The sequence below is a fragment of the Trematomus bernacchii genome, unplaced genomic scaffold, assembly GCF_902827165.1.
Source record: "Trematomus bernacchii unplaced genomic scaffold, fTreBer1.1, whole genome shotgun sequence".
NCBI lineage: Eukaryota > Metazoa > Chordata > Actinopteri > Perciformes > Nototheniidae > Trematomus > Trematomus bernacchii.
In genome coordinates, this window is record NW_022987752.1 from 303,155 (window position 1) to 318,604 (window position 15,450).

The window sequence follows — 15,450 nt, forward strand, 5'->3', positions numbered from 1 at the left end:
TCTCTATAAAGGCCGATCAGGAGAGCTGGATCTGATCGATATGGACATAAACGCGAGTGAAGTTTTAGCGAGCTGCATGAGAAACTGACGGGCTGTCAGGAGAGAGGGAGGGAGAGAGGAAAAGAGATGATCCTTACTCCCGTGTTATTAGCCATATCCGGTCATAGTCCGGTAATTACCTGCTAACGGAAACTCTGCTACACAATTCTTCTTATTATTATTATTATTATTGAAACATGACCGGTAAGTTTCAAATTTGTCCGGTAAAATAAATTCTGTCCGCGGAAACCCTGCTCCGGACAGCGCAAAATGCGTATATGAAGTGTCATGAACGCAATAAATCATACCCTCGTGGGGGCGCGCTCATGTGATTGGCTTAGAATGAAGGAGACATCTGATTGGCTATAGATAGAAAAAATTACAAGTACGAATCGGGTGACCGTCAGGGGAGTCTCAAAAAACCCACACACGAATGCACAGCGATCCATGCACAGAAAGCGGCTTGTGTTTGCAGGTGCAGAGGTTTTAAACGGAAAACAAATATGTGAGGATCAAAAATACATATGTAAAACTTTTTTCTGCATTTGGATTTTATTTACATGAATATGAAACGGAACACATTTGTGTGAGCATTGAAAAACACAAGTGTGAATCATGAAATACAAGTGTGAATCCTTCTGTGTGCATGTGTATTATGAGACTGTTCTGAGCCCATAGCGAAGGGCCACGGCGGGACTTCTCTGGGGGCTGGCCTAGAGGGCTGGAGGGCTGAAAGCAGGAGATCTTTCGTAGGACAGCCTAGAGCAGTGATTCTCAAATGGAGGTACGCGGACCCCTAGGGGTACGTTAGGGTACTGCAGGCGGTACGTGAGATAAAAAAAAAAGGTTAATTAAAAAAATACCATGCATGATTTCAAAAATAATCATAGTACAATAAGTTAAATAGAAAACACAATTGTATATAAAATATTCCTAGAACCACCAAGGGTTCAAGATCCGTTCTTGTGCTTTTCTGGTGCTTAATTGGTTCTTCTCTGTTTTTACAAGTGTGTGGTCACGTTCTAGTCACTTTGCTCAGCGCTACTGCTTGTTACAACTTGCCGTTCTCGCGATTAACTGTTATTGCTCAGGTTAATCTCGTAAGCGTGAAGAATTGGTTCTTGCCGGTCAGCCGAGTGGGGCCAGCTAAGAACCGGGTTTCGGTACTGAGAGCCAGCTCCGCTGCGATGTAAACAGGAAGTAAACCAGAGCTAAATCAGGCTCTAGCCCAGAACCACGCTGAGCAGGAAGCCAGTTGCAATATTAGATTATAACAAATAGACATTGAAATGGTTCAAACGTAGCAGCACTACAGCAGGGAACGTGGACAACGGAGAAAAAAAGAAAGCCAAAATTGAGCCAACAAAATGCCGTCAATATCAGGAGGCGTATGCTTTGACGGGATTCACGTCAACAAACGGCAACCCGCCCCAGGCATTGTGTTTTTTCTGTGGGGAGAAACTAGCCAACAGCTCGATGAAACCAGCGCACCTCCAGAGACATCTCAGCACCAAACACCTGTGTCATGTTGGTAAGCCACCGGAGTTTTTCAAGAGAAAACTGTCTGAGTACAGATCCTCGCAAGAGATGATGCGAAAAGCCTCCGCCACATCAGCCAAAGCACTGAAGGCATGCGGTGTCACTGCTCATCGCTAAAGTCAAAAAGCCGTTCACGATCGCTGAGGACCTAAAACTCCTAAATAGTGTCAGTGCAGTGTTATTACATAGTTTGTTTATAATTGCACATTTTTTTCAGTTACAACGTTTTTTGTATATGCATGGGGATTCGGAGTTGCACATCAGGCACCACAGTGGATTTTATTATAATATTTTTGTATTGTATTTTATAGTTTTTGCATAATATATCATTTTGTTCATTGGTTTGTTAAACATATATTACTTAAAAATCTGTTTAAAAAAATGTCTCATGCAAAAAGATGAAAAAAGTTTGTTGTAATTCATGCATGAAGGAGTTGATAAATCACACACTGATGGAACATCACTATATTGTAATTATTTATATAGGCTTTTTCTATCAAAAATGTTCGGGGTCGGTCAGGCGGAAAAAGTTTGAAAGGGGGTACATTACTGAAAACAGGTTGAGAAGCACTGGCCTACACTGAAAGAAGTGTAACGACTGTGTCATTTAATCAAGTACATTTTTAAATTGGTCTAATTAAGAATCCTGGTTTCCGTTTTCAACATGATTTTTTCCGTTTGCCCAGAAGCAAAACACATTCCCCCTGAAATCGTTTTTTTCACTTCAAAGCATGTCACATGACCACGTGACGTACAAAGCAAGGTGTAATCAAAAAATATTGCCTGCAACAAAATGAAGTATTTTTTTTTATTTGTTTTCTCAAACTTAAAAACTTTACTTAGATCTAATAATAAATATGAGGTTAGTCCAAAAGGAAAAATTAAGTTATAACAAAGTATTAAATGTTGTGCAGTCTTCAGAAAGAATCAACTTATTACTTTGTGTAAATGTAAATATATATCTTAGACGGAAGCAATATTTTTTACTTAACTCAACTTAATTTTTTGAGGTCAAAAAATGTATTTGGAATAAACAAAAAAAAAGTGCTGTAACAAATTAGCGGAAAAAAATTAAGTTGATCCAAAGTATCATTTTGTTCAGTGTAGAGGACGGTGTGACCTCTCTGTAGGACAGCCTAGAGGACGCCGGGCGTACAGTTTGACTTTTGTTGGATGCCAACCAATTAATGTTGAGATATGGGCCTTTACACTTCAAATACCTGAGATACTGCAGTTATGTATTTGAAGTGGACAAGGCACTGGCCTACACTGAAAAAAGTGTAATGACTGTGCCATTTAATCAAAGTACATTTTTAAATTGGTCTAATTAAGAATCCTGGTTTCCGTTTTCGACATGATTTTTTCCGTTTGCCCAGAAGCAAAACACATTCCCCCTGAAATCGTTTTTTTCACTTCAAAGCATGTCACATGACCACGTGACGTACAAAGCAAGGTGACTTCAAGATTTTCTGCAGCCGCCATTACACCGCTACCCACTGTCTGTGAGAGTGTCTAACCCAAAAACACTTTTAAATAAGGTAAGGATTTGAAATGGTTGTTTTTTTTTGTTTAAAACTATGTTTAAACGTTTATCCATTTAGTGTTGTGTCAAGATAAACAACTAATTTACCATCTGTCTTTGTATTTGGCTATGTGAGTCTCCTTGTAACACGCTGCCCGTCTTGTTGACCATGCTTTGAGGGTGAGGGTGTGTGCTTTATGCTGGGTTAAGATCGTTTAAATACACCTTATTTATTTATTTATTTCCTTTGTGTTTACAATCATAAATCTAATCGATAGATTTATGATCGATAGATTTATGATCCGAAAATTATAAAAGTAGGGTAGACATGTGGATATTATCCGACTGAACAAAACGTGATCCGTCTCTTAAATGTGTCTCAACCACAGACCTTATTTCGAGCTATTTTCCAAAATCCTATGGAGAAATTGCATTACTTTTTTGTCGAGGGAACCGGAAGTGGTAAAATGCTAACTTACTTCCGGGTTTTAGGACGCGTCACTGTGGCACTCTATAGGTGGAGGTTTTAGAATGCAATATCAAGACAGAGACATTGGAGATGCACTAGTCAACCTGACATCCACTGCTGACCTTGAAGATTTGACAACTATCAAGATCATCCCAATACCTGATGATTGTGTCCAAGAATACATCTTTAACATCTGTGAAGAAGCAGTGTCTGCTCAATCAGACAATACTGACATCTTGTCCACACCCTCCAGCTCAGTCTCTTCAAGAACTCGTATGTGGTTGAAATGATTGAACTGACACAAAAGGCCAACCTTGTTCAAAGATTGCAATGCTAGTGATTGAACTGAATTTTTCATTGCTTAATTGTTGTGGCCTCTGTATGTTTCATTTGAAGATAAAAAAGAATGTGACATCACAGATTCTGGTAATGCTACTTAAACCCTTCTTAATGGCTAATACATGTTTATCTGAAGTTGTAAATAGGAGCTGCAGAAAATATTGTTGAAGTATTTAAAAATGTTAAAAAAAACAAGTTGTCATGCATACATTCTAGTCTTTTATTAAAAGGCAGCCAGGTTTAACCTGTTAAGCACCAAGCCTGTTTTTCATGTTTCAGGCTCGAAAATGACATGCCCAAAACAAATGACTACAACTTAACTTCTAAAAGGGTTATATGAATAATTTCTTTTATCAAAGCAAGGTTACATCTGTGAGTTGGATGTAGAAGTGTCAGAATCAATATATATGTTTTTTATTTTAAAGAAAATTCAGATTTTACATAGTAAAAAACTGTAAATTATAGTGTCCGTCCAAAAATTATTTTTTACAGATAGTGAAAACTACCCTTGGATGATGGGTTAGTAGACTAAAAGCTTTAGGAATCCAAAGTACAACATATAATAAGTACCCTGTATCAAGATTTATGCAAAACAAGTGACATTTGACCTTTTTAGAGAGGTTTAGCCAAAACCACCCCACCTCTGAGGTGATTTGGGTGAAAATGGGTTTTTTTCTATATCTCTGGTCCCCCTTGCTCGATTTTGATGGTTGACACCTCTTTCTGACCGTTAGAGCCAATAGAATCGAAGGGGGAGTCCCACATACACACTCATTGTAAAGAGAAAAGGTGGGGCTGCGCGTCTGGAAATCGAAAGCAAAGTGGGTGAATCTCTCCTTCTGGAATTTGGAAACTAAAAAGCAGTTTTATTGCTTATGGATTATCAGAAATAATTTCAAAGAGGACACAGATACATAGGATGAACCTATGGATTAACTGCAGCATCGTTTTTTTATCGTTTTAATGCCATTGAAGACCAGTTTTGACCAAGGTAAGCCATGTTAGCGTTTCTAGCTACTTAGCTCCACATGTTATGATGTACGCTTTCATTTATAGCGTCGCAAATGTTTATCACTGAGTGTTGAGGAGGGCACCACTAGATTCAGTGTCTCCAGGACAACAAAAACGAGTGGTTGGCTGTGCATCTAGGATAAGTAATAAGGGAGTTATGAGTGAGTTTAAGTGCCGTTTTAGGTAAAAATTGTTCGCTCGTGGATAATTCAGAGGCTGAGTGCTAGCATTGTGGGTTTTTTTTTGGAAAAAAAATTAAAAAGATCAGTTAGCTGAGTTTCTTCCCGTTACATGGATATAAAACATTCATAGTTTTATTCAATATTAAGATTCCTTAGACGTTGTTTCCTGCAAATGACGCGTTTTTCCGCCCGGTACCGGGCGGGCCGTGCGTAACAGGTTAAACGCTGTCAGAAAATGTTACAGTTCAATGCTATCGCATTACATATTTACATTTTAAAGGAGAGATATGCAAGCTAGTTTAACATGTTCATATGCATATTTTTGATTCGGAGTTTGATTCTTTATGGTTTTTGCACTTATTGTTAGTCGCTTTGCATAAAAGCATCAGCTAAATGCAACCCGGTATCACGGCAAGACGTGAACATGTGACGATCTACCAAGCTGGGAGACGTGAATATGTCATGGTTTCGTCCCTTCAAACGTGACAGTTACACGGTATTGTTAACATGGCCCAACCAGTGGAGAAATACCCGGAAGTGCCTAGCAAATGGTCTACCGCGCCTATTGGTTGGTTTTTATTGTCAAAATTAGATGTTTTTAATTTATTTTTTAATCATCACACTCGATTTCGCCGATTTCTTGTTGCCCTAGCTGGTCGACACCTCTTTTAGCAGAAACAAAGGCTACATTAATGTATTAAATCGATGTTAATCCATGTGTGTGGAGGTGAGGATGTGGAATTAACGGACGTGACGTTGTGTGATTGCGTTGCCAGGCAACGCAATTTACAAACTCTTCAACTACAACCCTAATTATATTTTAAAACATTTTAGAAGGCCTCACGAAATACTTTAATGTAAATTAAAATGTAAATGTGAAGGAATGTGTGTAATGTGGTGATTGACATTATTCACCCACGGATCTATGGGTTGGGGGTATTGTTCCGCACGGACATTTTAGTTAACCGGACTCCTGTTGATGTGAAATCCGAAAACATTTAAAAAAAATAAAAATAATACTTTATTCCGAGTGTGCTTGCTTTTCTCTTTGGAGGTCATCACATAACGACATTGTAATACACGGTTTGGCTGAATTAAATATGACATATCTGCCGTAGTTCTGTATGTATAGAGCCCTGATGAGAAGACTTCTGGACAAACAGGAAGCACTGCCGCCAAAACTGAAAACGTGACGTGGATCATAAATATATCAGCAATCTGATATATACGTCTCCTTGCAGTATCAATACTAATTCGGCTGACTTTTATATTTGATCCAATTGGTAGGTAGGCTGTATTTACACCATAACGGTGCACAGCTGATAGAAAGGCACATCTAGTGGTTAAAGCACGTTATTGCATTTTATTATTTTATTATTTTTCACAAAAATGAAACCATCAATAGCAGAAACAGAATTAACTGTCATTAGTAAACCACCCAAAAAAAAAGATCATAAATGGTTTTGTTTTATATATATTTTAAGGATAATAATAGCAATGTAACACTGTCTATGACACTTACTGTATAACACTGATTTGAAAAACATACAGAAAAAACTAATTCACTGCCCTTAATAAAGTATTTAATACATTTCAGGTGTGCTGTTTTGTTTAGATCATTGACATCTGGAGCTCTTTTAATGTCCTTTTTGATTATTGTTACACCAGGTCTTGTCAAAACCTTTATTCCATATTCAATATCCATTACTAAACAAAACAGCAATTCTACTCCACTACAATTCAGAGGTTAACCTGGTATTTTTACTCCACTACATTTATTTTAGTTACTTTGCAGATTCTGATTAATGATGTGAAATATAAACAACCCTTAAATCAGGCTTTAGTTACACCTGAGTAAAATTCAGGGAAAGGTGATTGTCAAGTGCCAACAATCAGGAGAGATATTTGATAGTTGCTGCTTGAGAAGACTAAACATTTATCTGCAGATCCCTATAAGGTATATTCATTACTCGTTATTCTCTACTAATAGTTAATTAAAGACTGTATATAATGGCTATTTTGCATATCCCTTTCAAGATTTCAAGATTTTCTAAGGATCATTGACATAATCATATACACAACTAATTCAATAACGTGCTTTAACCACTAGGCGGTGCACACAGCCATAATAACTTTGTATTATTAGTGTAGGACACTTGTGTATGTATAACATCTGAAGATGTGTAGTTTTATTCATGTTTTCACATAATTGTACAGGATATTGCTATATTATTTCACATGTTTTACTTATAATATCTGATTTGTAAAACATCACAGACAGAAAGGTATATCCGTCATTTAACAGTAAGCTATTGAAATTCTGAATCCATAGATGTGTCTCCCATCACCCAAAACCCCTGACTATTCTCTCAACTCAGTATTTACATTCTTATATTCAAAGAAAATCAGTAATATCTTTAAAAACGACAAGTCCTTTTATATCAGCTGTGCACCGTTATGGTGTATAACGTATTTTTTTTCGGATTTCAAATCAACAGGAGTCCGTTTAACTAAAATGTCCGTGCGGAACAATACCCCCAACCCATAGATCCGTGGGTGAATAATGTCAATCACCACATTACACACACCCCTTCACATTTACATTTTAATTTACATTAAAGTATTTCGTGAGGCCTTCTAAAATGTTTTAAAATATAATTAGGGTTGTAGTTGAAGAGTTTGTAAATTGCGTTGCCTGGCAACGCAATCACACAACGTCACGTCCGTTAATTCCACATCCTCACCTCCACACACATGGATTAACATCGATTTAATACATTAATGTAGCCTTTGTTTCTGCTAAAAGAGGTGTCGACCAGCTAGAGCAACAAGAAAATCGGCGAAATCAAGTGTGATGATTAAAAAATAAATTAAAAACATCTCATTTTGCGGTAGACCATTTGCTAGGCACTTCCGGGTATTTCTCCACTGGTTGGGCCATGTTAACAATACCGTGTAACTGTCACGTTTGAAGGGACGAAACCGTGACATATTCACGTCTCCCAGCATGGTAGATCGTCACATGTTCACGTCTTGCCGTGATACCGGGTTGGCTAAATGATATGTAATGTAATGGATGCTAAATTGCATATGTTGGGGCTATTGTTCAAAAACAGCTTGGCCTATTTGGGTTTTGGGGGGTTATTGAGGATGCTGAGTCCATTACTGACATTTTTATGTCAGCTACTGTCAGTAGCTACTGCTAGTGCTACTGCTACTGACCATGCTACAGATGTTACTGCAAAATCTACAGCTCCTCACAACCATCAGCAACAAGTGGACATGGAGAATTACATCCACTAAATCCACCGCGGGGCATAAACAGAAGGGCAACCACGGCAACCATGCTTGGGGGTCTTCTTCGCTGCTTTTGGTGTATTTTGTGGCAGAAGTACAGCGCCACTTACAGGCCCGGCATATGTACTACAGCGTTTCCAGTGGTCTCGTGTGAACGGACACGTTAAATGAGCCGAATGCATGTGAACGGAAGAGTTTTTTGATAACGAATTTGATCCGTTTGCGTTTGCGCTCCCGTGTAAATGGGGTCTCAAATGTCTGAATGACGTTGCTTTTGTGGGGACCCCTTGAAAACGAGATGGTGCATCTCAAGGGGTTTATCCTAATAAATACATTTCAATTAAATATCTGCTCTTCCAGATTAAGCATTATGCATTTTTTAAACCTATTGTATATAAATGCATTCATACCTTCAAAGAAATGTTGAGTTTTGGGTTAAACTACCGAGCATTGGCAGTACATTTGAGACCCCACTACCTCCCTCTTTTAACACCATCTCTGCAAACATATTTCTTGTCAAAAGCATATCTTAAATCATAAAAGATTATTAACGGGGGAGGCTGTGGCTCAGTGGTGTGCTGGACTTCAAATCAGGGGGTAGCAAGTTCGAGTCCCACTGCAGTCAGCATGTAGTTGTGTCCCTGTACAGATCATGCATTTTAGCCATGCCTCATTTTGCTCAATTTGACATTTTTTAGCTCTGTTTTTGCAAGGGCTGATTCAGTGAGAACAGCACCATCTACTGGCCTGGCATATGTACTACAGCGTCTCCAGCGCTTTCGAACGGCAATGGCCGTGGCTGTCTCCTCCTGATTGATGGAGTTGGCCCAATAGCCGTAGCGCCACCGTGCTGACGTCAGGACAGTGTTCAAATCTGGATCAGTTTTTATCAGATCCGTTGCAGCCCCTTTTTTAGAGATTTGGGTATGGAGGAAAATAGAGAGGGTTGTGTTTTCTGACACTTGGTGAGTTCCCTGGAACACCGGGGACACATATTCATGTAGAAAAGACGTACACAAGTGCATTTTGCATGATAGGTCCCCTTTAAGGTAAAAAACTAAAACTAAATAAATATTGCAGGTGCTTTTCCGATTACTGGTATAAGAAAGAAAGACGATTGAAAGGAAGGTACTACAGAATATATTAAAATAATAATATTAAACAAATATTTTTTTTAATTTGAATAAAAAACATGAAAAATATATGAAAAAATTACTTTTTTTGAAATTGTAATAAATTACTTTGAATAAATTAAAATAATCAAAACAAACTTGAAAAAAGATATATAAAGAAATGTAAATTCACAAAAAAATAAAACGTTTACTTTTTTATTCAAATAATTTAAAAGAATTATATCAATTATCAATTATATATACATAATAGGGAAAAATGTAATGCACAGTTAACAGTAGAGCTCTTAAATACCTACACACTTTAACTTTAGTTAGCAGGATGTTTACTTGCTGCATTTCTATTTCTATCTTACTGAATATAATCCTGTATGTTCACATTCCTCTGATGAGGCTATGAAACAAAGGGAGGAGGAGCTGCAGACAGGTGAGGGCGTTGAAGTGAAGAATTAAGTCAAACTGCCATTTTACACTTCGACAGAGAGGAGGACAACAGGGTGAGTGTTAACACCAGGCTCTGCTTTGTAACACATTATTTACTCTGTTAAACTGATTTCAGAACATAACTTCTTTATACAAAATCAGCGTCCTGGAGTCCAATGAGACTTCTGCAAATGTTGTAATGTTTTCTCCATGTACTGGTTCCTGATCCATCAGAGTTACATAACATGTGACAGCCCAGCACCGTAAACATGTAGAGGCCTGTCTGAAGTCTGACTGATTGTTGTATTTTAAACAAGTTTATTGTTATGATGGTTTTGATTGAAACAAGTGTGTTTTAATAATGTATGTGTACTGCATGTGTGTGTGTGTGTGTGTGTGTGTGTGTGTGTGTGTGTGTGTGTGTGTGTGTGTGTGTGTGTGTGTGTGTGTGTGTGTGTGTGTGTCTTCAGTGTTACTGGTTTGTCTCTCAGACTGGAGAAGATGAGTGATTTAAAAGATGACGAAGAGGACAGATCTCCAGTCTCCAGCTGTCTGTCTCTGAAGAGTGACTGGTCTATGTCTCTACCTCTAGTCTTCAGTAATGAACCTGGACCCTCAGACACAGAGTAAGTCTGTTTCTACTGTAAACTGACCTGAAGAGGATTCAGTTTGTATATTATCTCTTAATCTAAACTTGTTTTAATGATCACAGTAAAGAAACTTGGTAGAGTACAGTAACACAGTTTGATTGAACTCTTGCTCCTTGCATCAGCGATAGTAAATAATAGTAAAGATACTAAGACTTTGTAAAACGTTAAAAACTTGAATTGTAACAGCAGAAACCAACAAGCATGACTCAAACACTCTAACCATGTTTAATAAGGTGAACAGACAGAAATCTAAAGCTGCTCTTTAAATGAACTAATGGTGTGTGTAAAACATGTGTTGTTTCCACAGACAGAGAGCAGAGTCTTCAGTCTCTGGCCGTCTGTCTCTGAAGAGTGACCAGTCTAAAGGCTCTCCTCTATACTTCAGTGATGAACCTGGACCCTCAGACACAGAGTAAGAATCTGTTTCTACTGTGAACTGACCTGAAGAGGATTCAGTGTTTATGTTACCTGATAATCTAACCTGTTCTTTATTAACTACATGAGCGCAGTTCAGTAATAATCACAGTTGTTTACAGCAAAGAAACACATTTAAAGTCAGTAAAGAAGCAAAGCAGATTACAGTAAAAGTAAATTACAGTTAAAACCCAGTACAGTAAAGAAACACAGTGACCATCATTCAAGGATATTTAAATATTAGTTTTCACATTACAATTAATCCTTCAGGATGATCAGTCAATGGCTTTTTTGCAATGGTGTTCAAGTATTATGAACCTGTTGTTTTATCATTATATTTGTGGCATTAAATGGTTTTACAATGACAATCATGATGAAATGATAATATTGATATAAACTTATTTAAAAAAAGTGTTGTCCAACAAAATAAATGAAATGCGTTATTTGGGCGGACGGCCCAGGGGCAAGGCAGAACGGGAACTGTGGGAACGCTCAGGGGGTTGGAGACAGGGGCGAAGTATGGGCTCAGAACAGTCTCATAATACACACATGCACACAGAAGGATCCACACTTGTGTTTTTCAATGCACACACAAATGTGTTCCGTTTCATATACATGTAAATAAAATCCAAATACAGAAAAAAGTTTTACATATGTATTTTTGATCCTCACATATTTGTTTTCCGTTTAAAACCGCTGCACCTACAAACACAAGCCGCTTTCTGTGCATGGATCGCTGTGCATTCGTGTGTGGGTTTTTTGAGACTCCCCTGACGGTCACCCGATTCGTACTTGTAATTTTTTCTATCTATAGCCAATCAGATGTCTCCTCAATTCTAAGCCAATCACATGAGCGCGCCCCCACGAGGGTAGATTTCTTGGGTTTATGACGTAGCGCTTCATGTACGCATTTTGCGCTGTCCGGAGCTGACAGGTCCATGGAGCCTGCCTGCAGGCGCTAATCTCAGGACACCTCCACTCTCAGTACATTGCCACTTTCCGAGCAGGAAATGCACGCAAATACAAGCCTTTATATTATTAAGGTACAGTGCCACTTTCCGAACCATTAATAAATGCTTGTGTACACAAAAACGGCAGGCAAAACCGTTTTAAATGTGTGTTTCCTGTATGGCGAATACAGCTGCTTTATTTATGTCTGTATGAAGTTGTTGTGAGTGTGGAGGGAGCAGCTACAGGTTAGCTTAGCCTAATCGATCAGTGCACTACGAAGCCAGTGCTAGACAGTGAACTGTCAACGGGGGGAGCCCCGCCGGTCATTATCGGCCGATATTCACTCTTAATAGTTTGATCGGTGCTCTCTATAAAGGCCGATCAGGAGAGCTGGATCTGATCGATATGGACATAAACGCGAGTGAAGTTTTAGCGAGCTGCATGAGAAACTGACGGGCTGTCAGGAGAGAGGGAGGGAGAGAGGAAAAGAGATGATCCTTACTCCCGTGTTATTAGCCATATCCGGTCATAGTCCGGTAATTACCTGCTAACGGAAACTCTGCTACACAATTCTTCTTATTATTATTATTATTGAAACATGACCGGTAAGTTTCAAATTTGTCCGGTAAAATTAATTCTGTCCGCGGAAACCCAGCTCCGGACAGCGCAAAATGCGTATATGAAGTGTCATGAACGCAATAAATCATACCCTCGTGGGGGCGCGCTCATGTGATTGGCTTAGAATGAAGGAGACATCTGATTGGCTATAGATAGAAAAAATTACAAGTACGAATCGGGTGACCGTCAGGGGAGTCTCAAAAAACCCACACACGAATGCACAGCGATCCATGCACAGAAAGCGGCTTGTGTTTGCAGGTGCAGAGGTTTTAAACGGAAAACAAATATGTGAGGATCAAAAATACATATGTAAAACTTTTTTCTGCATTTGGATTTTATTTACATGAATATGAAACGGAACACATTTGTGTGAGCATTGAAAAACACAAGTGTGAATCATGAAATACAAGTGTGAATCCTTCTGTGTGCATGTGTATTATGAGACTGTTCTGAGCCCATAGCGAAGGGCCACGGCGGGACTTCTCTGGGGGCTGGCCTAGAGGGCTGGAGGGCTGAAAGCAGGAGATCTTTCGTAGGACAGCCTAGAGCAGTGATTCTCAAATGGAGGTACGCGGACCCCTAGGGGTACGTTAGGGTACTGCAGGCGGTACGTGAGATAAAAAAAAAAGGTTAATTAAAAAAATACCATGCATGATTTCAAAAATAATCATAGTACAATAAGTTAAATAGAAAACACAATTGTATATAAAATATTCCTAGAACCACCAAGGGTTCAAGATCCGTTCTTGTGCTTTTCTGGTGCTTAATTGGTTCTTCTCTGTTTTTACAAGTGTGTGGTCACGTTCTAGTCACTTTGCTCAGCGCTACTGCTTGTTACAACTTGCCGTTCTCGCGATTAACTGTTATTGCTCAGGTTAATCTCGTAAGCGTGAAGAATTGGTTCTTGCCGGTCAGCCGAGTGGGGCCAGCTAAGAACCGGGTTTCGGTACTGAGAGCCAGCTCCGCTGCGATGTAAACAGGAAGTAAACCAGAGCTAAATCAGGCTCTAGCCCAGAACCACGCTGAGCGGGAAGCCAGTTGCAATATTAGATTATAACAAATAGACATTTAAATGGTTCAAACGTAGCAGCACTACAGCAGGGAACGTGGACAACGGAGAAAAAAAGAAAGCCAAAATTGAGCCAACAAAATGCCGTCAATATCAGGAGGCGTATGCTTTGATGGGATTCACGTCAACAAACGGCAACCCGCCCCAGGCCTTGTGTTTTTTCTGTGGGGAGAAACTAGCCAACAGCTCGATGAAACCAGCGCACCTCCAGAGACATCTCAGCACCAAACACCTGTGTCATGTTGGTAAGCCACCGGAGTTTTTCAAGAGAAAACTGTCTGAGTACAGATCCTCGCAAGAGATGATGCGAAAAGCCTCCGCCACATCAGCCAAAGCACTGAAGGCATGCGGTGTCACTGCTCATCGCTAAAGTCATAAAGCCGTTCACGATCGCTGAGGACCTAAAACTCCTAAATAGTGTCAGTGCAGTGTTATTACATAGTTTGTTTATAATTGCACATTTTTTTCAGTTACAACGTTTTTTGTATATGCATGGGGATTCGGAGTTGCACATCAGGCACCACAGTGGATTTTATTATAATATTTTTGTATTGTATTTTATAGTTTTTGCATAATATATCATTTTGTTCATTGGTTTGTTAAACATATATTACTTAAAAATCTGTTTAAAAAAATGTCTCATGCAAAAAGATGAAAAAAGTTTGTTGTAATTCATGCATGAAGGAGTTGATAAATCACACACTGATGGAACATCACTATATTGTAATTATTTATATAGGCTTTTTCTATCAAAAATGTTCGGGGTCGGTCAGGCGGAAAAAGTTTGAAAGGGGGTACATTACTGAAAACAGGTTGAGAAGCACTGGCCTACACTGAAAGAAGTGTAACGACTGTGTCATTTAATCAAGTACATTTTTAAATTGGTCTAATTAAGAATCCTGGTTTCCGTTTTCAACATGATTTTTTCCGTTTGCCCAGAAGCAAAACACATTCCCCCTGAAATCGTTTTTTTCACTTCAAAGCATGTCACATGACCACATGACGTACAAAGCAAGGTGTAATCAAAAAATATTGCCTGCAACAAAATGAAGTATTTGTTTTTATTTGTTTTCTCAAACTTAAAAACTTTACTTAGATCTAATAATAAATATGAGGTTAGTCCAAAAGGAAAAATTAAGTTATAACAAAGTAATAAATGTTGTGCAGTCTTCAGAAAGAATCAACTTATTACTTTGTGTAAATGTAAATATATATCTTAGACGGAAGCAATATTTTTGACTTAACTCAACTTAATTTTTTGAGGTCAAAAAATGTATTTGGAATAAACAAAAAAAATGTGCTGTAACAAATTAGCGGAAAAAAATTAAGTTGATCCAAAGTATCAATTTTGTTCAGTGTAGAGGACGGTGTGACCTCTCTGTAGGACAGCCTAGAGGACGCCGGGCGTACAGTTTGACTTTTGTTGGATGCCAACCAATTAATGTTGAGATATGGGCCTTTACACTTCAAATAAGTGTTATAAGTTTAAGTGAAAATGTAATTTGTTTACAGTAAACAAAACACAGTATTGTATTGATGTGCATTAGATAAAGTTTTTGCTTTGTAATAAAAGAAAATATATTAAGCTATAATAAAAAATATTGCCTGCAACAAAATGAAGTATTTTTTTTTTTTTCTCTCAAACTTAAAAACTCTACTTAGATCTAATAATAAATATGAGGTTAGTCCAAAAGGAAAAATGAAGTTATAAGTGTAAAGTAATAAATGTTGTGCGGTCTTCAGAATGAATCATCTTATTACTTTGTGTAAATGTAAATATATATCTTAGACGGAAGC

General features: G+C 38.3%; 1 protein-coding gene across 1 annotated transcript in view; it reads left to right on the plus strand.

Moving 5' to 3' along the window:
• The window catches only part of LOC117496518 (protein NLRC3-like), a 45,124-nt gene that overhangs the window by 16,072 nt on the left and 13,602 nt on the right, over nt 1-15,450 (plus strand). Inside the window, exons 4-5 of the mRNA XM_034148200.1 lie at nt 10,422-10,577; nt 10,909-11,013. Of these exons, the coding sequence (XP_034004091.1) occupies nt 10,453-10,577; nt 10,909-11,013 (230 nt within the window). The 5' untranslated portion in view covers nt 10,422-10,452. The remainder of the gene's footprint in view (nt 1-10,421; nt 10,578-10,908; nt 11,014-15,450) is intronic.